This window comes from Centropristis striata, chromosome 8 (genome assembly GCF_030273125.1).
Source record: "Centropristis striata isolate RG_2023a ecotype Rhode Island chromosome 8, C.striata_1.0, whole genome shotgun sequence".
Taxonomy (NCBI): domain Eukaryota; kingdom Metazoa; phylum Chordata; class Actinopteri; order Perciformes; family Serranidae; genus Centropristis; species Centropristis striata.
Window position 1 is genome coordinate 37,402,039 of NC_081524.1, and position 21,282 is coordinate 37,423,320.

At 37.0% G+C, this 21,282-nt stretch overlaps 1 protein-coding gene across 1 annotated transcript in view; it reads right to left on the reverse strand.

Moving 5' to 3' along the window:
* deptor (DEP domain containing MTOR-interacting protein) overlaps positions 1 to 19,463 on the reverse strand; it is a 51,810-nt gene extending 32,347 nt beyond the window's left edge. Inside the window, exons 1-4 of the mRNA XM_059338396.1 lie at positions 19,134 to 19,463; positions 18,782 to 18,871; positions 11,492 to 11,670; positions 9,814 to 9,937 (exon numbers count right to left, since the gene is read on the reverse strand). Coding sequence (XP_059194379.1) covers positions 9,814 to 9,937; positions 11,492 to 11,670; positions 18,782 to 18,871; positions 19,134 to 19,147 — 407 coding nt within the window. The 5' untranslated portion in view covers positions 19,148 to 19,463. The remainder of the gene's footprint in view (positions 1 to 9,813; positions 9,938 to 11,491; positions 11,671 to 18,781; positions 18,872 to 19,133) is intronic.
* Positions 19,464 to 21,282: the final 1,819 nt, after the last annotated feature.

Consider the following 21,282-nt stretch of genomic DNA (forward strand, 5'->3'; position numbering starts at 1 on the left):
ACAAGGCATCAGCAGGTCTACTGTTTATACATTTTATGAGAGGCAATTTAACATTTTTTGGGATGCAAAACATTAATGTGAAAACCTCCAGAGCCCAGGGAAAAAGCTTCCACTTTACTGAAGCTGAATGAGGATCCTCATATCGTTAGCCTCATAGCATATTTGCCTAAGTCATATTTGAGCGTTTCGGAAAACAAGAAAAAAACGATACATACATCACACTGGTCTTTTTTTGGAACGAACACAGAGTACTTCTGCTCACTGAATGCTGTTCCGAAAATATGAACAGGTTCACTGCAAAAACTCAAAATCTAACCAAGAATACTTATCTTATATCTTGTCAAAATGTCTTATTTCTAGTCAAAACAAATCTTTTTACAAGTCTCTCTTTAAAAGTGTTTTGCTAGCGTTTACATGTTGCAGAAATGTGATTAAAAGTAAAAACACACTTTTCCTAATCCCTTTGATTGACTGAAAGTACATTTATTGTCTAGAAAGTTGAAGAAACATGAACTACCTTACCAGATGAATCAAAGAGAAGACTTATTACTTCACTTGTGGTCAGCAGAACCCTCTTTGTCATGCGGTTGGCCATGTTTGTATGTAGTGGCAAAAATGCCACACAATGTCAAAGAGATGACTAAGGCAGAAAGTGATTTTGGACTCTAACAAGTGTTCTGATAGGCTGAGTACATAGGCAATAAGGCAGAAAAATACAGCAGTAGTAGGAGAGTAAAGTTAGGCAGATATCACAATTTGGCCAAAAAATGACTTAGGCAATTATGCTATGAGGCTAACGATATGTGAAATTAAACAAAATGAAACCTAAATCTGTTGCAGCTTTTAATAAGCTTTGGAGTTCCTTCTGCCAGTTCTATCCCCTCAATGTGGTTCACTCATCTGTGACTGATGATCCAGAGCTGCAGGAGCACATTTCAAGAAAGGAATTACATCGTCATTAAACCTGGTCCCAGGGTGACACCGTATCCTCAAAGTTCAACCCCGGGTCGAGTTAAAAATATAACTGTAGTTTAAATGCATTATAACAAAATGGGAAGAGGTGCACACCCTGGATTAATAAAGTCAGTCATGTGTGTAAAGTCAACACACGACAGAACAAATCATTTTGTTTAGATGTCATTTTGATTGATTAGGAGCTTTGGTGGAATAATGGCACACATTAGCAGCAAACTTCATAATCCAGATGTTGAAAGACCTGGACACAATGTTCCATGAGACGTGGCTGTGTACATAATGCCATTTAATCTTTTTAAACAAGCTAAGTCAACAGATCATGTTGCGTTAGCTTAAAGGGATTGACTGTAAAGCATTCAAAGTAAAGCACAATGCTTTTAATAATAACATGTAGCACCACATGAGCCAAACAGTAGATTATGCAAGACTTGAGACTGTATATACAGTATGTAAACGGATCATGAGAACTGAGAAAGTGGGACAAGGCGCAAGCTGCCGTGACCTGGATATGCACTCAGCGTAGTTGTTCAGTGAGCATAGCTAACTCTGCTGGAGTGGTGCCCACTGAGGTCTGGTTGGAGGACCACCAGGCTTTTACCTGCTCTCAGATTTGGTCTTGCATGAAGGTGGGGCACTGATGACTCTCTCGGGCTTCAAGGGACATGTGACAGCACTTTAAAGCAGCTATTCTCAACCTTGGGGTCGGGACCCCAATTGTGGTCGCGAGATGATTTCTGGGGGTCGCCAAATCATTTTGGAAGTCAGCTCTGTCTCCACTGTGTTAAAGTGTTTTAGTCTTTTTAGTCATTTAATGTCTTTTTTTGGTCATTTTGTGTTTTTTTTTTTTTTGTCATTTTGTGTCTTTTTCAGGCCATTTTGTGTCTTTTTTTAATCATTTTGTGTCTTTTTAAAAAAAATCATTTTGTGGTCAATTTGTGTCTTTTTTGGTCATTTAGTTTCCTTTTTTGGTCATTTTCTGTCTTTTCTGGTCATTTTGTGGCTTTTTTGATCATTTTGTGGTCAATTTGTGTCTTTTTTGGTCATTTTGTTTCTTTTTTGTATGATCTGAACTGTGCGTGTGAGATTCTGTTCAGTGAGCGGGGGTCGCGGACAACATGCATGTTAAATTTGGGGGTCGCGACTCAAAAAGGTTGAGAACTACTGCTTTAGTGAATGATTGACAGTCATTAAAACAGAATGTGGGAATTTAACTGTGCCAGCAAAAAGAAGTGGAAGGGTTAGTATCTCAGCTCATTGCGAGCACATGTTTTGACATGCACATGTGTATCAAAGAACGCTTATTGTTTCTTAATAACCACTGCCTGACTGATTTATACTGTGTGGATGTTCAGGTGTTTAGAAAATATTGGACCAAATTTGTCGCTGTTTCCTCCACAGCAAACGTCTGAGAATATTTACATGGTCGCCCATGAAGATGGAATAATTATGTTTTCTGACACAATTTTCATTTTCATTGTGATATGTTTGGAAGAGATTGATTAATAAAGATTTGAGAAGGTATACACTTTCTGTTACAATAAATCACATTGTCACAATCATTTCATGGAAAGAGGTAAAAACATATTTTTTTCCAACCTAATGGGCGATTGTGTATAAATGCAAACACTTCCACATTTTCCCACTTCTCAGCCACATTTCAGCTTCATGAGCTTCCAACATGAGCTGCAAACACTGCCAGTTTTCATTTTCAGTGACGTAATTTCTCGTCAAAGCTGTTTTATCTATACAGTTGTTGTCCGCTCTTGACCGCCTTCAGTCAATTCAGAATGCCGCCACAAGATTACTGAGTGGTTCAAACAAATGCTCCCACATCAGCCCTGTTCTGATATCTCTTCACTGGCTCCCTGTTGCATACAGGATTCATTTTAAAATTCTTACTCTCACGTATGGAAACATGTGGTGATCGATCATTTGAATATGTGGCACCCAAACTTTGGAACTCTCTGCCTCTCCCCCTTCGGTCTGCTATTTCTGTGGACTCTTTTAAAAATCACCTTTAGACCTATCTTTTTAGACTGGCATTTGAATGACCACCATGCATTGTACATATTATTTTATAATTTTTACGTTTCATTGTGTTTTAATTGAGTTTTAACTGTGTTTTAATTGTCTTATGTTCCCTTATCATATTTCTTTATTTTTATCTTCTGTAAAGCACTTTGTGATTTTATCTGTGAAAATTGCTATATAAATAAGGTTTACTTACGTACTTACTTACTGTTAATCTCAGTTACAGTGACTTTATGGAACAACAAATAAATGATAACGTTCCTTAATGTAGGCTACTTATTGAGAATTTCAGAAGAGATTAACAAGACTTGAAGATAGTCTAGTTTATTTAAAATATGAAATGTTCACATGCCTTTAAAGTAAAACTTCCTTTGTGAATAATAATATATAATTAATTTGAATTCTTGCAAAAACAAACACATTCCAGCAGCCATAAGTGAGTCATGTGGATCAAGTCTTAAGCAGACACAGCAGCTGATGAAATCAGTCAGTCATTATTAGCTGTAACTAGCTGTGCAGTGACAAAGACATAATTGTCTTCATATCTGTGGAACACACACTACAAAAAAGCCAAGTTGTATTTTTTTTGGCCTAAAACAGTGATTTAAGTTGGAAAAACTTAAAATATAAATTATTGACATTTAGGGCAATAATGTAAGTTAGCACAACAAAGGAAGCCAGTTGTCTGCTCAAAAACAAGTTTGTGAGTTGTTGTTACTTATATCTTTAAGTTGGGGTTCAAAACAAGGGACAATAGTTCTGATAACTCTTATTTCTTTGTTGTGAAATGCGGGAAAACGGTGAAATTCATTAGCAGAAGCTAGCAGCTAACTGATGCTAGCGGCTAACTGATGCTAGCGGCTAACTGATGCTAGCGGCGCTGCTTGTTACAGCTTCAAGAGTAGCCATTAGCGTATCAATGCTAACTCAAAATTGTGGTCGCAACATTAGCTGACATTTCATAGCGGCGTTACAATCATGCCACTTCAGCACATTGCAGAAGTTAGCAGAAGTAAGGATTAAAAGTTATTACAATGTAAAATTATAAGTTAGTACAACTTACAGTTGAGTTGACAAAAATCTGAATTCAGAGTTGAGCAAACTCAAAAGCAAAACTTAAAATATTTACTTTAATTGTCCAACTTAAAATTTTCTCGAAGTTTGTTGCCTTGAAATTTTGAATTCACTCAATTTTTCTTTTTTTGCAGTGCACGATAAACCAGTAACATGTCTGTAAAACAAAGGATGTGTAGCTCTCTCTTGTTTTAGCAGCATTTTGTATCTGACATGTGATGGATGTCTGGAATGCAGGATAAGGTCTCTAATAATGTAAAGTGTGTGCAATTTGCAGTTAATGGGCTAAAACATGCAAAATGGTCCTTTAAGGACTGTGGCGCTTGAGTCTAAACTGAGGTGTTTTCTATTCTTGAAAACACATATGGACCTGATAAGCTGCATCGTCTGTCTCTTTTACTCTCTCTCTAAACTGATGCAGCAAATGTTGATGCACAGGCATAAATAAGGAACGTGAAAAGTGCCTGCAAATAATAAAAGCTCAAATATTGACACAGGAGACAGGAGCTGAAAGCTCTCTGTGTCTGAAGTGACTTAAGTAAACTAAGACGGAATTGAAAAACACTTTTTTTAATGGTAGGTGATAGCTTGATTCCTTATTAATCACATTCCCTTTCAAGTTCAACAGAAATGGACTACATCAGTAGCTTCTGATGAGTTTGGTAGTTTGATAAACTGAGAGAAAATTCTTTGGTTGCACCGGACCATTTACTGCAGGTATGAATGTTTGCTCAGTGAATCTACCCCAGATAAATAAAAGGTTAGACTCAAGTGTTTGGATTCATTCATGCAGAAGGTTTCATTTAACAGTTCAATATGAGTAAATCATATACAAGGATGCTATTCAACCACAATCTACAGTAAACATACATGTATAAACAGTCAAACAATGCTTTAAAAGGACTTGTCCTCCCTGACTAACCCCGTCTCCTAGGAAATGCTTTCAAAACAACTGCTTGAAATGTCTTCCTGCGGCTTGTTATTGGAGTTTGTGTATGCTGATTTGACAATTGACAGAACCAGAGATCAATGTGTGTCTAGGGAGGGCTGTTTATTTTTCCAATGGAAAGACTAGATGTGAATGTGGCTGTAGGGCAGGGGACTTGTTGCACATGGTAAATAAACAATATGTTAGGCTGCATTTCCACTGCATGGTACAGCACAGATGAGATAATAGTTAGTTAAAGCACTACGCTATGGAAATCAACTGAAAATCCCACCTACAGTACACTGAGTGGGTACTATCCACAAAAGGAAAAAGGACCAAGTACCAACAGTGACTTGAGGAAAAGCAGCATGCAGTAGAAACAAGGCATTACATCATCTTTAATTTAGCATGCTAGCATGCTAACATTTGCTAATGAGTGCTAATGACAGCAGGAGTGCAGCAGGAAATGATGAGAATGTCATTGGTTTTGCAGGTATTTTCACAAACAATACAAAGTTTAACCTGATAACGGTGTTAGAGGAAAAGTTAGGGGATCACGAAAGTTGATACAATTCATCCTGAGGGAAACATGAATGTGTGTACCTAATGTCACAGTAATCCATCTTAGAATTGTTGAGATATTTCAGTCTGGACCAAAGTGGAGGAACGACCTACATTGCCATCCCTCGAGCCACTCTGCTAGGAAAGCTAATAATAGCTTTTGGGTTTGCACCAACATACATTCAGGCATCAAATGCCAGGCATAAGTCAAAAAAGAAAATATTTATGTAATAAACAAAACTCCTAATCTAAAGAAAAAGTAGTGTAGGGTTATTATCTGCTGTATGAGAAGCAGCTGGGAGGACTTAGGGAGATATGAGGATAACTTCTTACAAATCATAACAAACATAACAAACCTGTTGGAATACTGAAATTTAAATCTACCAAGAGCACTGTATGTGAAGATGTAATGTACTTTACGAGTGTCAGGCTGACTGAAGATCGAAAAGGTGAAAACAGACGAATGGAAAACAGAAAATTGTATTCTTTACTATCTCAGATGCAGGTGTATTGGACAGTAACACTTTGAAAGAATTATAAAAAAATAGAAGAGGAAAACCAGTTCCTATCCATACAGTATGTACACACTGCAAAAAAGCCAACTTGTATTTTTTGGCCTAAAACAGTGATTTAAGTTGGTAAAACTTGGAAATATAAATTATTGACATTTAGGGCAATAATGTAAGTTAGCACAACAAAGGAAGCCAGTTGTCTGCTCAAAAACAAGTTGGTGAGTTGTTGTTACTTATATCTTTAAGTTGGGGTTCACAACAAGGGACAATAGTTCTGATAACTCTTATTTCTTTGTTGTGAAATGCAGGAAAGCGGTGACATTTGGTCATTAGCGAAAGCTAGCGGCTAACTGACGCTAGCGGCTAACGGATGCTAGCGGCTAACGGATGCTAGCGGCTAACTGATGCCAGCGGCGCTGTTTGTTACAGCTACAAGAGTAGCCATTGCAGAAGTTAGCAGAAGTAAGGATTAAAAGTTATTACAATGTAAAATTATAAGTTAGTACAACTTACTGTTGAGTTGACAAAAATCTGAATTCAGAGTGAAGTTTGTTGCCTTGAAATTTTGAGTTCACCCAACTTTTCTTTTTTTGCAGTGCATCAATACTCAGTATAAAATGTCATGATCAAGACTACATCAAGATAATGTTGAGAAAATTTCTCAGAATTATAAGATACTGAGTCATAATATGAGATAGTTTCTTAATATTATGAAATACTAAGTCATTATAATGAGATACTAAGTCATTATTTTTGAGAAAGTCTCAATATTATGACTTATAGTATTATAGTTTTTTGTCACATTTGCGAGATGGATACTCTGAAAAAATACTCTGATAATGGCAGCGTAATTTAAAGAACCAGAGCAAATATTCTCAGTCAGACACAAGAGACTTTATGTTGCAGGACTGTTACTTGTGCCATAAGTGTAATCATGAAGCAACTCTAGTTTGCAAGCAAGCAACCACCACAGCAAGCTTGAGGCGCGCACGTGTGTGTGTGTGTGTGTGTGTGTGTGTGTGTCTGTGTGTGTCTGTGTGTGTGTGTGTGTGTGTGTGTGTGTCCTGGGCTGCACCATGGTGATTACATAAACACATTGCTTTGAGAGCTGAGACGACAGATGTCTCCCCTTGGACTATTTCTTCTTCTTATGCAACTGCTGTGTGTGTGTGTGTGTGTGTGTGTGTGTGTGTGTGTGTGTGTGTGTTTGTGTTTTCTCAGAAACAGGCATGGAAACTAGGTCTCTGTGTATAAAAGTGTTGCTGTGTATGTGTTAATAGCGGCTCAGAAATATTGTTTACTTGTGTGACAAAGAGGTGGCAGGATGTGTGGGACAGGGAAGTCAGGGGAGTCAAGCTGTGTGTGCAGCACAAAAAAAGACATTGAGTGTGTGTTTCTGCACTTATTTAGTTATAAACGCAAAAACAGTGTGTGGAGATGCCACTGAGAGGAGTGAAGACACACAGAGGAAGAGTTACTATAGAAACAATTAGTCTCATCATTATTGGAATAGCATCATAGGCTGATGACAATCGTAAACAGTCTCATTAGCGGTGTCCTCTGCCCTCGTCTAAATCCAGCCCGGCTCTGGACAAATGCTATGAGTCATCTCTTGTCACGATGCTTCCAATATCTTCTGATTTTCCAATCCCTGCAGGCGTTTCTCATTGTTAAAAGCCAGTTTAGCTCAATAATATGTGCTCTAATCTAATGGAGTCCAATTTACCAGCAAAATGCATTTTTTAAACATTAATGATGATTGCATTGCTGACACACTAACAGCAAGCTGTGGAGAAAACCAGTGACTCACAAAGAGAGACAAAGAGGAATTAAGGAAGGAAATATGTGCATGGCACGAGCTATTGTTACTTGCTAAGTCGCCATGAAGTTTGAAAAGTTAATACAGCACCAGATTGTTAAGTCAACTGTTCATCAACAAGCATCACCAGAACCATCTCTGAGGGGGCAAGCCGTATTATTTTAAAAACAATCAGTATTTATATCTGTGCATCACAGCAGCTAGCTACCCACGCTTGGCCATTGGTTCCAGCCAAGAAATAGTCCAACCAAAAGATGCTCCATAACAAAGATTACAAGATGATGCATTACAAGCTGCAAAAATAGCCATGGATCCATTAAAGTTTGATCAAATTGTGAAGCAAATTGTTGAAATGTTGCATTAACCCTTTATCAGGCAAAGAACTATATTTGGTAACTTCAGGTAATATTTCGAGAAAAAAGTTGCAAATTTACTAGAGTAAAGTGGCAAATCTACAAGAAAAAAAGTCGCAGATTTAAGAGATTTAAAGTGGCATATCTGCGCAAAAAAAGTCCCAGATTTACGAGAAAAAAGTGGGAAAAAAGCAACTTTTTTCTCTCAGATTCACCACTTTAACCCTTAATAGGGCACTCATTGAAATACTTGCAAATTCCAAATTTCAAACCTAGAGAATATTGGATATTACATACAGACAGAATGTGTAAAAAAAAAAAACATACGAAAATAATATTTTTTCTACGAGAAAAAAATGTGGAGATTTATGAGATTTAAAGTGGTGAATCTGGGAGAAAACGTTGCTTTTTTCTGACTTTTTTTTCGTAAATCTGCGACTTTTTTCGCGCAGATTTGCCACTTTAAATCTCTTAAATCTGTGACTTTTTTTCTTGTAGGTTTGCCAACTTTTTTCTCGAAATATTACCTGACTCTAACTACCAAATATAGTTCTTTGCCTGATAAAGGGTTAAAGAAAATGCGGATTAGGGCTGTTTCCATCAACTGGTTTAGAGCAAATAAACAAAGCTGCATGAACGTACTTTGGTCAGAAGATGGCAGTGTAATGTGTTGCTGTAGGCTGATCCGTCAGTAAACAGTAGAAGAAGTAGAGATTGCACAGGAAAAAAAAAATTCTACAATGCCATTTAGCAGACGCTTTAATCCAAAGCTACGTACATTTGAGAGTTAATACAACACAAGCAAAGACAACGTTAAAAAACAACACATGAGTAAGTGCCATGGGCGGAGTTTGAGTCCATTAGGAGCTAAGTGCTCTTAGGTGGCACATATAGACAGTGCAAACAGTGGTTTGTTTGTTTGTTTGTTTTTTAAAAAGTATAGGAGAGGGAGAGTTTGCACAAGAGGGAAAAAATAACAAAAAAGATGTTGTTAATCGGACCACTTTGGCAGACTTTGAGAAGTCTTCAGGAATTGGATTTAATTGGGTAACTTATAATTGTTATTTTATGTCAGCTCAGAATCGGCTGATCAGTAATATGAGTAGATTGTTTGCTACATCAGAACTTATTCAGAAAAAGTGTTTTCATCTCCCGTTTAGTGCATTAACTATTTTTCCGTAAACACCTCAAGCGAGCATAAAAACTTTTATGCACATTTTCAGAGGTTTGATCAAATTTTGATGTTTTCATCAAGCTTTTCTCATGCAAATCTGCGCATAGAAATTTGTTGATGGAAACACAACTAATGGCTTGGAATGTTAAACTCTTCCTGTCTTCTTAGTGCAACATCCAACCCAGCGCAAGAAAACTACTACAACATATTCCTCCGATGCTACATGCTGAAAAGGTGAAGGAGAAATCAATCAAAAATGCTAAGAGATGCCTGGAGGGAATTTCTGTTTCCATTACACAAATGCACGAAGAGCCATTTCCCCTTAATCCCTCACAGCTCCACTACAAAGAGCACGACTGAGTGCTTGTGTTTGTGTGTGTTCATACTTTTCATAGATCCTCTGCCCCCTCATAAAGACTTTGGCTTCGCTGTCCAAAGGGAATGTGCCGTCATCTTTCCGGAAACGGTAAAACAGCTTCAGGTCTTTGAACTCTCGGTGCTCGTCACACACTGAAAACACACACATCCAAAGAAGGTTTTAATTTTGAGGTTACAACAGCGTTACAACATACGTGCAGGTGGAAATAAAGATGGTGGAAACAGTAGAAGGAAAAGTGTCACATAATGGGACAACATGATCTCACAGAAATCCGTGAAATAGCCACGGATTTCGCTTAACTCAAAATCCGTGGAAAAGCCACGGAATTGCTCAAATTTCCGTGAAACTGACACGGATTTCGCTACAATGCAAGTTAATGACAGTCATATTTTTCTGGCGAGATCTTCACCACAAAGTGATTATGTACATTCACTGAGTGAATATTTAGAAAATAAAACATATATTTCTCGCTACAAATGTGATCAAAATCCATTTTTATGCAGAAACAAAGTCAAAATATTAATTTTTTCACTAAAAATGAGAGAACTGTCCGCCATGTTTTTTGTTCTGACTGCCGGAACCTTGAAAGTCACGTGACTTGGAACAAACCAATAGCCACGGGATATGACTGTCATTAACTTGCATTGTAGCGAAATCCGTGTCAGTTTCACGGAAATTTGAGCAATTCCGTGCCTATTCCACGGATTTTGAGTTAAGCGAAATCCGTGGCTATTTCACGGATTTCTGTGAGACCAGGTTGAATGGGATCATGGGAATCTTGATTGTGTTTGTATGAAGCAGTCACCAAAATCTAAACATCAGTAAATCATTCATTTACAGCTGGGATGAGTTAATATTGAATGGGCTCTGTGCAAACTTTAACTAAAGAGGAAGAGACAGCCCACTGTTTTTGTCTCAGTTTTCAGTGTCTGCTCAAATGTGAAACAGGTAGTGAGACACTACATTGGATCCAAATTGGCTGGGAGACAGGAAGAATGATCTATTAAGAGGCACGGATTGTTCCCAGAAAATGTCAAGAAAAAAGAAAGAGAGAGAGAGAGAGAGAGAGAGAGAGAGAGAGAGAGAGAGAGAGAGCATTTCCGTTATACACAGTGATGGAATGTAACTAAGTACATTTACTCAAGTACTGTACTTAAGTGCAATTTTGAGGTACTTTACTTGAGTATTTCCATTTTATGTAACTTTACTTCTACTTCACTACATTTTGAGTCAAATATTGTACTTTTTACTCCACTACATTAAGCTGCCAGCTTTAGTTACTTTTAGGTTTAACATGAAAAACATGATCAATTTAAAATGATTTTACATTTTTATAAATTAAACCTAATAACATTATATTAAGTAGTTAAATTGAGCCCTATGTTTACAAAATGAAAACGCTGCTTACATAAATTCATCATGACATATAGTCTAATATTTTATTTAGGATATATAACTGAGTGAGTCCATTCTGCATAACAAATACTTTTACTTGTGATACTTTAAGTACATTTTGATGCTGGCACTTTTGTACTTTTAGTTGAGTAAGTTTTGAATGCAGGATTTTTACTTGTAGTAGAGTAATTCTGCAGTGTGGTATTAGTACTTTTACTTAAGTAAGGGATCTGAATACTTTTTCCACCACTGGTTATACAGAATGTAAAACACACACAGCTCCGCCTCACCGTGGTGAATGATGCTCTGGTCTAAAAGTTTCTGCACAATCTTGATTGCCGTGTCTCGGTCCGAGGCCTCCTTGTGTTCGATCAGCCAATCAATGAGCTCCTTGGCCACAAAGCAGTTTGGGTAAGTCCGCAGGTGGTGCCGCCGATCTTTGATCACCTTCGCCTCGTGGAGCCGCAGCCTGGAGAGCAAAACATAGAGGAGAATGTTTTAACTGAGAGTTAAACTTTTGGTTTATCATGAGCGTCTGAAAAGTGAAGCCAATGTGGAAGTGCCTTAAACCTGTATTCTTTCTAATGACCAGCAGGGGGCAACTCCCCTGGTTGCAAAAAGAAGTCAGATTGTATAGAATTCTTTTTTTTAATTTTTTTTTTTTATAAATGTTTTTATTCATTCGACAGGCAAAAGTACATACAGTGAGAAATAAAGATTAATATTAATATTAAAATATTATTAAAATTAAGATGATTAATTAATTAATGATTGTACATATTGCTTTCTTTTATTGTTATTAATTTTTCTTTTCTTTTCAAATGAATAACAGAATTATAATAATTTATTGTAAATATTGCTTTCCTTATCTTGTTATCTTTTTTTCTGATGGTTGCTTTGGCAATATATACATTGTTACGTCATGCCAATAAAGCCAATTGAATTGAATTAAAGACTTTTTTTCTTTTTCCAAAAACAAAAACAACCCCTTTTCCCCTCCTCCCCCCTCCCAGTCCTACATAGTCTTGTTACAAATCAGAGAAAATTAGAAATAATACACATCCTTCCTTTTTACCATGAGCAGATATAAAAATAAATGAGTACATGAAAAACAACAACATACAGAGATATAGCATTGTCCATGGGTTGAAATGAGGACTGAAAATTTGGTGAGAGGTTAATCGTCAGAGGTGAGCATTTAATTTATCCTGTAGTGTCTTCAATTTAGCTATGTAACTAATCATACAGCCCCAAACAGAAACAACATTTTCAGGAGTTCCCCTCAGATTATATTTAATTTTCTCCAGGTCTAAATACAGCATGAGGTCCTTAAGCCAAAGGGAAGATTGTATAGAATTCTATGAGAAAATAGCTCTAATTCTCACATAATTTATTACCTCAGTAAACATCTTCCTCACAAATGTTTAAGTAATAAGTCTTCTTCTCGGCAGCATGATTGCATCACAGCATGATGATGATCATTTTGTGAATTGTGGTTGCATGAGGAGTGAAATACATGATTCATAAGCAAGGTACGCTTTAGGGCGGGTGTGCCTTAGAATTAAGAAGATGCTATCATGGTGTACTGTCTTTGTTCATATTACAATGAATTCACAGATTCCAAAAATGGTTGGGACATTGTCTACAATGTTAAAAAAACTAAATGTAATAATTTGCTAATCCTAGTACAAAGACAAACATGTTCAAATTGATAAATTTATGTTTTTGTAATTAAACACTGAATACTCAATTTGATGCATTCTGTTTTTATTTACATTGTACAGCAGCGTTCCAACTTGTTTGGAAAAAGGGTCGAAGAACTTTGACCTTTTCAAAGTCTGTTTTCAATTCCAAAAGGCATTTTAAGGAGTCGACTGTAAATAATAAACAATAATAGTATAAACTGCTCCTGGAAGTTATAAGAATGAGAGTAATGAGAAATGTTTCACTGTCCCCATTTGCCTTGTGAGGTTCTTATCATAAATTAGTCTACAAGATAAAGGATATCTTCTAGTAGGAGAAAATATGATTCACTTAAAGAACAAAGTGAACATTCACACAAGGTCAAATCTATGTTTATGAGATTAGACGGAGCAATTCAGTCAAACGCCGTCTGCAGGGATTTATAATGTGACTACGTTGGATGATAACATGACAACCCTCTCGTGCTTCTTCAGATGCTCTAGATCAGCTGTTCTCAACCTTGGGGTCGGGACCCCAATTGGGGTCGCAAGATGATTTCTGGGGGTTGCCAAATCATTTTGGAAGTCAGCTCTGTCTCCACTGTGTTAAAGTGTTCATGTGTTAATGTGTTTTAGTCTTTTTGGTCACTTAATGTCTTTTTTTGGTCATTTTGTGGATTTTTTTTAGTCATTTTGTGGATTTTTTTGGTCGTTTTGTGTCTTTTTTTGGTCATTTTGTGTCTTTTTTTCATCATTTTGTGGTCAATTTGTGTCTTTTTTGGTCAATTTGTTTCCTTTTTTTGGTCATTTTGTGTCTTATTTAAGTCATTTTGTGTCTTTTTTGGTAATTTTGTTTCTTTTTGGGGTAATTTTGTGTCTTTTTTGGTCATTTTGTGTCTTTTTTTGATCATTTTGTGGTAAATTTGTGTCTTTTTTGGTCAATTTGTTTCCTTTTTTTGGTAATTTTGTGTCTTATTTTCGTCATTTTGTGTCTTTTTTGGTAATTTTGTTTCTTTTTGGGGTCATTTTGTGTCTGTTTTGGTCATTTTGTGTCTTTTTTTGGTCATTTTGTGTCTTTTTTTGGTCATATTGTGTCTTATTTTAGTCATTTTGTGTCTTTTTTGGTAATTTTGTTTCTTTTTGGGGTCATTTTGTGTCTTTTTTGGTCATTTTATGTCTTTTTTGGTCATTTTGTTTCCTTTTTTTGGTCATTTTGTTTCTTTTTTGGTTGATCTGAACTGTGAGTGTGAGATTCTGTTCAGTGAGCGGGGGTCACGGACAACATGCATGTTAAATTGGGGGTCACGACTCAAAAAGGCTGAGAACTATTGCATTAGATGCTGATTTACCATCATGAAGTTGACCTCTTTCTGACGCCAATTATTGTGAAACACCCTGCCGCAGCTTCAGCCAAGCTTCCTGCAGCTAGCTAGTTCCACTCCATGCTGAGCCTGTGTGCAGCTGGCTAGCATCACTCTGGATTAGCAGTGACAGCCTGGTCCAATCCTGCTCAGTAAGACCCACACATGGTTCTGGGCAAAAAGCCTCCACAGAACATCATCATCATCATCATCATCCTCTCCCTGCTCAGCTCAGTCTCATCTACACTGAAAAAAGTGATTTTGACCCTTAGTAAATGTTACATATATTATTTAAGCATATTTTATATATTCGAAATTATGTGTTATTTAACTCCACTTATAAAATACAGGTAATTTCAACATATATTGTCAGAATTATGACAATCTTATTTTATTTAATTAAATGTAGCTCGAAAAAATTAAGTTAATCCAAATTTCAATTTTTTTTGTCAGTTTAGACTGTTTATTCCATCCTAATGATTATGGTTGACAGAATCTGAGCAGTGTGTTTCTGCTCTCTTGTGTTGTTTTGTTTGTATCATATTAACGTTGGTGGTCTACACATCTTGTGGTTCTCTGTCATGTATGATAACTAAAAAAAATATTTAATTAGAATCAACAAAAAAGGTACAATTTAAACATTTTAATTGATTTGAAAGAGTACAACATATTTTAAAAAAAACATACACAATCTTTTTAAGTTCATTTAAAGTGCGTTTTATTGGATTTACTAAGAAAATGTGAGTAAAATGAACTCAAAATAATTGAGAAAGAATTACATAATATAATTTTTTTTTAAATTTACTTAAAATGTATAACTCCAGTCAACTTAATAAAAACATCTAGATTCAGATAAAATTATTTCGTGCAACCACTTGTCATAATAAAATTATGTTCATTCAACAAAACATTTTTTTGAGTGTACGCATAAATCATCTCAAATGGAGCTGGACAATCATTTATCCTGCTGCTACCTTTAGGACGATCAGGTGTCAGACCACATGTTCTTCCTCTCTGTAAAAGCATTCCTTAAAGTTGTAGTGGATCAAACAATGAGAAGTGTTTCTGAATGAGCCTTTTGCTCCCAGTATGAATATAATGATGCTGAGTCCCTGGCTGCTAACATTCACAAAGCCTCCCCTCTCTATCACAGTCTGCCATGGTGCAACAAACGCTCTATTCACCACTATGAACTGGTCACAAGCCTTACTACAGCAGCTGCATGAGTCTGTGTGTCATGCTATCCGTCTTTCTTTCTGTTTTTCAGAGCCGTGCCTGAAACAGATCTGCTCAAAGATACGAGCTGTCGACATGATGGGACACAAAAGTGTGATAAGATATTCTAAAACGGCCAGCGTGTCCCGTTATCAGTAGCAGGAACTGTGTCACTCGTGTTCCATGAGCCTGTGATAAAGTGATTAAATAAAGGCGTGGACTAGCTACACTCCTTTCTTTTATAAAAGCAGTGATTCATATCTGATCTGGGGGTTTTAAAGGGTCGGTGAATTTCTGATTTTCCATGGGAAGTGAACCAATACACTGTAATATATAAAATATATAAAAATCATACTGTTTAATATTGAAATTTGGGAGGAAAATACACATAAAAATAAATACTAGGTGTTATGGCTTGTTTTAATAGAGTTGTAATTATGCTCTGCATTTGGCAGCACTCTTCCATCACATGCACAGGAAATTTGATAACATTCAAATAAACAGGAAGTCAGTGAAATTACAACCCTTTGGATGTAAGGGCCAGAATCTTATATCCCGATATAGGTGATTTCATAAGTTGATAGCAATATCTATCGCAATTTAGTATGTTTCTGTCAGTTAAAAACATAGTTTAAACTTATATTCAAGCCTTTTGTAATACAACTGTTGTAGTAGAATTTCACTTTATAAGAAGTGCATTTAAGTATATTTAGACAAGTTTATTTTATGCTGCATTTATACAAGTGCAAGTGCAAGTATACTAAATTGCAAATTTTGTGACACAATGCAAAGAATATGATTTTAAAAATATTTGCACATTTGCATGTGAATGAGAAGTGGAATAGAAGTGTGCACTATACTATTGTCAAATCAAATCAATATGAAATACTTTTCCCATTCTCAATACATGTCTCTATGTTAATAATCAATCAGAACCCTGATAATATTAATAATATCAATGACATTATGTAGTGATTTAGGAATAAAGTGTTTCTTATACTTGCAAAAAAAAAAGAAAAAGTTTAGTCTAGTCTATTTCAAATTACCATATGTTAAAGTCTATTTTTGTATACTACATACTCATACTCGTTAGCAATATAGTGTCTCAATGGTTCACTCAAGGTGCAAAGATCAGAATACAAGTGTCCAAATGACGTAAATATAGCTGTAATGCAGATCAGCTGCTTTTTTTTTTACTTTTAACTTTTAACAAATAAACATGATAGACATTTTTAATATGGTTTTGATTATATATTGTCATATAGTCCAGTTCTGTTCTGACCTGTTCTGTTCTGATACCATGCTATTTTAAGTTATGCCAGTTGGTTTTCCTTTTTTTTCTCTGTACTGAGAAGTCTAGTCTGAAGCTTGTTGTTGAGACTTTCAAATAAAAACCAACCATGTTACGTAATGGCATGAGGAAAAGTTACGTTAAAAAACCCCCAAACAGAAACAAGTACTGTGTGAAACAATAAATGTTAATTTAAACAGTGCAGCAAGTTTGTCCTCATTAAATGGAGTCATATATGGTGGAATTACTGATAGTTAAGAGTCTCAGTTGTCGTTGCTGTTTTCAGTTGCTTTAATAGTGCGGACCACGTGATATTTTCTCCTTGATTTACAATTTTGGAATCCAGTCACGGGCCGGATTGGACAGTTCGGCGGGCCGGATTTGGCCCGCGGGCCGCCAGTTGATGATCACTGGTCTAGACTTTCTTTCCTGACGATTGTGCTCAAAATCACCAAACTTATTCAAAGTCATCCGGTGGTGGTACAAGAGTTTTTGTACCAAGGTTTTTGGAATTCCATGCAATACTTTTAAAATACTTCAACCATAACTGAAAATGTCAACCCCATATTGGTGCAACAGGAAAATCATGGGACAACCAAAGTCAATAGCATTCACCCCCTGGGGCTTATGAATGTCTGTGCACAAGTTCATGGTACTCCATCCAATAGGAGTTATTTCAGCCTTGACTTAAGTGGGGGGACAGCCAACAGAATGACACTGCCATCCCTAAAGCCATGCTGCTATTGTGGCTAAAAAAGCTCTCAGACTGCTCTGTCTGTAGAATATGCAGAAAGAAAGAGACTTAGAGTCAGAGAGAGAGAGAGAGAGAGAGAGAGGGAGAGAGTCCTGAATGTCACAACGTCGAGCCCTTTAGCCCAGAACAGCAGCGTCTCAGAGGCAGAGGACTCTTGGACGGCCACCCCGACCAACCCATCGTTCACTGACACCGGCCACACCGCCAGCTGGCAGCCCCAGTATCCAGCAGTGCCAGGGACACTGACACACGCACACACACTATACAATGACAGACAGGAAAACACACACTGGTGCTTAGCAAGAGTGTCCAGACACAAACTATTAATCAGTTGAGGTGCTGACTTGTGTTACTTTTTATGGATGTTCAGAACGGAATAAAATTACAGCGTGTTCTTGTTCAGAAACAGCAAAAACTCCAACTGTGTTTATCCCACACAGCTGGAAAACACAATTCAGTGGAGTATTTCCCTCATAGTTCATATGAGGGCTGAAATTCCTGGCATTGGTGCCATGCTTTACCTACTGAGCCTCTATTCATTGCTGGGAGCGTGAGCCAGCGCATGCCACCAGCGTTTTGGGGCCTTTCTTTACGCACGGGAGGTCAAAGGGTGCAGCATGTCAACAACTCTGCCAGGTTTAGCACTACAATTCCCTCAGAGGATGAAACAACAGGACATGGCAATGATTGGTGGGTGTATTATTCCTTGTGCAGCTCAAAGGGCACTGTATTACTGGAGCAACAAAAATGACTCATGCATTGAGTCTTAAAAGGAATACAGCTTCTGGAGCAGGCAGAGTTAGAGTGCCTGTGGCTGAAATGTGCATGTTACAGGCCCAAAGGTGAGGAGCAGCAGTGTGCACATGCAGGGTGGTGCATGTGTGGATGCCTTTGTTTGGCTCTACATGCTGCAGTGGAGCTAAAACTGCCAGATTGCAGTAAAGGAGAGACACATGCATGATCATTAACCTGCTGTCAAACATGCTTTCAACACTCACTTCTTCTTTTTTTTGTTTTTTTTAGTGGATCATGTCCTGTCATGTCCTTGTTCATCCTGATCTGAGCCACAGAAACATGCAAGATTGAGCATGAAATGTAACTAAACAATGATTATTTACTTACAGGATCTAATAATAATTGTTAGGCATTAAGTGTTGGCTGCAAATGTAGTGTCAGTTTGCAGATAATCCTGAGAAAAACGCCCCAGCTTCCCTCAGTGTGTGACCTGCAGCACACCCAGGGTCAGCGGGATTCCTGACCGGGACAGGCCGACCTACCTCAGCTGTTCTCCGGTGACGAGCACCTCGGCCAGCCGCTCCAGCTCTGCAGCCTTCTTCTGCATGGTGTTCCCGATGCTGTCCATCTCTCTGCCAACACAAGAGGCACAGACCCAGGGTGGATTTGTTGCCAAAACAGCCACACACAAAGACATCATTTTATCCACATCCACCAGGGTTGCATTATTTTTTTTTTTGCAAATAAGTAATGCAATGCTGTGTGCACCAGTAGATGACTAAACGTATAGAAAGCGGAACGAATGGGTTGAAAAACAAAGGCATGCAAGAGTCCACGCGGTGATGATTTCAAGGAACAAACAATGCAATGACACCTTTAACGGTTAATGCTTACCCTTCAACCACCATCGAGAGTGAATAGAAGAGTCCGTCAGTTATTTCTCTGATGAATGAAGAGAAGAATTATTCCATCCCAGGAAACATGCAACAATGAAGAAAGTCCAGCCACACAGCCCAGCCCCTCAGTCTGCCAGCGGCTCCATCAGTCCACTTTTAATTCCTCAAAAACCTCCAACACCTCCAAATACCTGCACACACACATCCGCGCGCGCATGCATGTCGCGTTGCTTTTATAAATCCGTCTGTTTGTCTGTTTAGATGCGAGGCTCGTGACAGCACCGTGTGTTTCTCTGGGTGTGTTTGTTTGTCACTAACACACCTCAGGGGATGCATGCACGTTTTTCTCCACGGCGCAGCCAGTGCCCATCCACAAAGCCCCCGCATTGGGAGGACTCTGGTGTCGTCACTGGGGGAGTTAACCGGGGGGGGCGGAGTTACAGAGGCATGTGAGTGCGCTCGGTTCACACACCGAGTGGTCCGGGAAGAGGTACAGGGGTAGGATAGCTGGTACACATTTCTACTTTATTTTATTTATTTATGTTATGTTATGTTAGTTATGTTTATTGAGTCATAGTAGGGATGTGAAACACACTGTGCAGTGTAATATTCAACCAACAAAATAGAAAAAAACACATGAAGAAAGAAAGTTCATCAGCTTTTCTTCTTCCAACTCTGTTTCCATCCATCCTTCTTCCTACCCCCTTTCGAGCTTGCAGAAAGTGTCTGTTTTTTTTCAATTTTTTTGCTTTTTTTGTTTTGTTTTTTATTTATTCATCTATTAATATTTAAACTTGTTTTTTTTATTGCTTGCATGTTCGAAATAAAGACAATCAATCAATCAATCAATCCATCCTGCTCACTGTGAGAGCACTTCTCTGATGAAATTTGGTGGTTAGGTCTGATTTATTTTTGCTTAAAATTTAAAAGGGATCATTTGGAATAGATTTAGATTTACAGGGGCATAAATCGTTATTTTGAACCTTTATTAACCAGGTTTGATGAGGGTTTTCCCCCTGAAATTTTGGTGAGATTTCACCTGCCTGAATATTAGCTTCTTCACAAATGCAAATATTTTGTCCAGTTTTTGAATACAATTGAATACACTGATTAAATGATTTTAAAAATGTCTTTGCAGCAATACAATACACTGCAGTCAAAAGACAAGAAATACGAATTAAAAGTGTCAGACATCCTGTAACAAAATTCACAATAAAGAAATTATGATATCTACACTTTAAGAAACTAAAGAGTCATGTTTATCACAACTGCATATATTTTTACGATGCAAACATAAGTTCTACAGTTAAGTTCAGTTCTCAAGTGTGTATTGTCTAATAGTACAAATTGCATATCTTGCTAATAATAATAATAATAGAAATAATAATAATAATAATAATAATAGTAATAATTGTTATTATTATTATTATTGCTATTACTACTACTACTACAGGAAAGTTTTCCTTGAAAATGAATGTATAATGTTGGTGGCACGGATGGAACATTATTTTTAATAAAATAAATTAAATCAAATCTAAACTGTCTAGCAATCACAAAGGAGAAGATTTTTTTTTTTTAAAGATGGATACATAATATGCATGTTTTCAATCTTTAGACAAATTTGAATTTAAAGTGTAACAATTTTTATATTTAGGAAGCATAAACGGATGCACATTTGCCACCTACTAACATGTGAAGCAGAGTGTCTGTTTCTGCATCTGAAGTGACGTTAAACCAACGCTCCCAACCTCACAGATGAAGTCATCTGGCTGTTCATTGGCTACACTGCTAAGTGTGCGTGCATGTGTGTGTGTGTGTGTTCTGCAGAGTAATGTTTTTTTTGTGAATGTTTAATATTGTATAACCTACATATAGCCTAAGAGAAGAGAAATAAAAACATGGCATAGGTATAATGGGGCCATTAAATGGGGCTAAATATATGACAAATTGCTATGTTAGTATTGTTATTATTATTATTATTATTATTATTATTATTATATATACTGTTGCTGCCATTGCTATTATTACTATATACTGGCCTTCCTATTATTACTATCATTATTATCATTATTATTATTATTATTATTATTATTATTATTATTATTATTATTATTATTATTATATATACTGTTGCTGCCATTGCTATT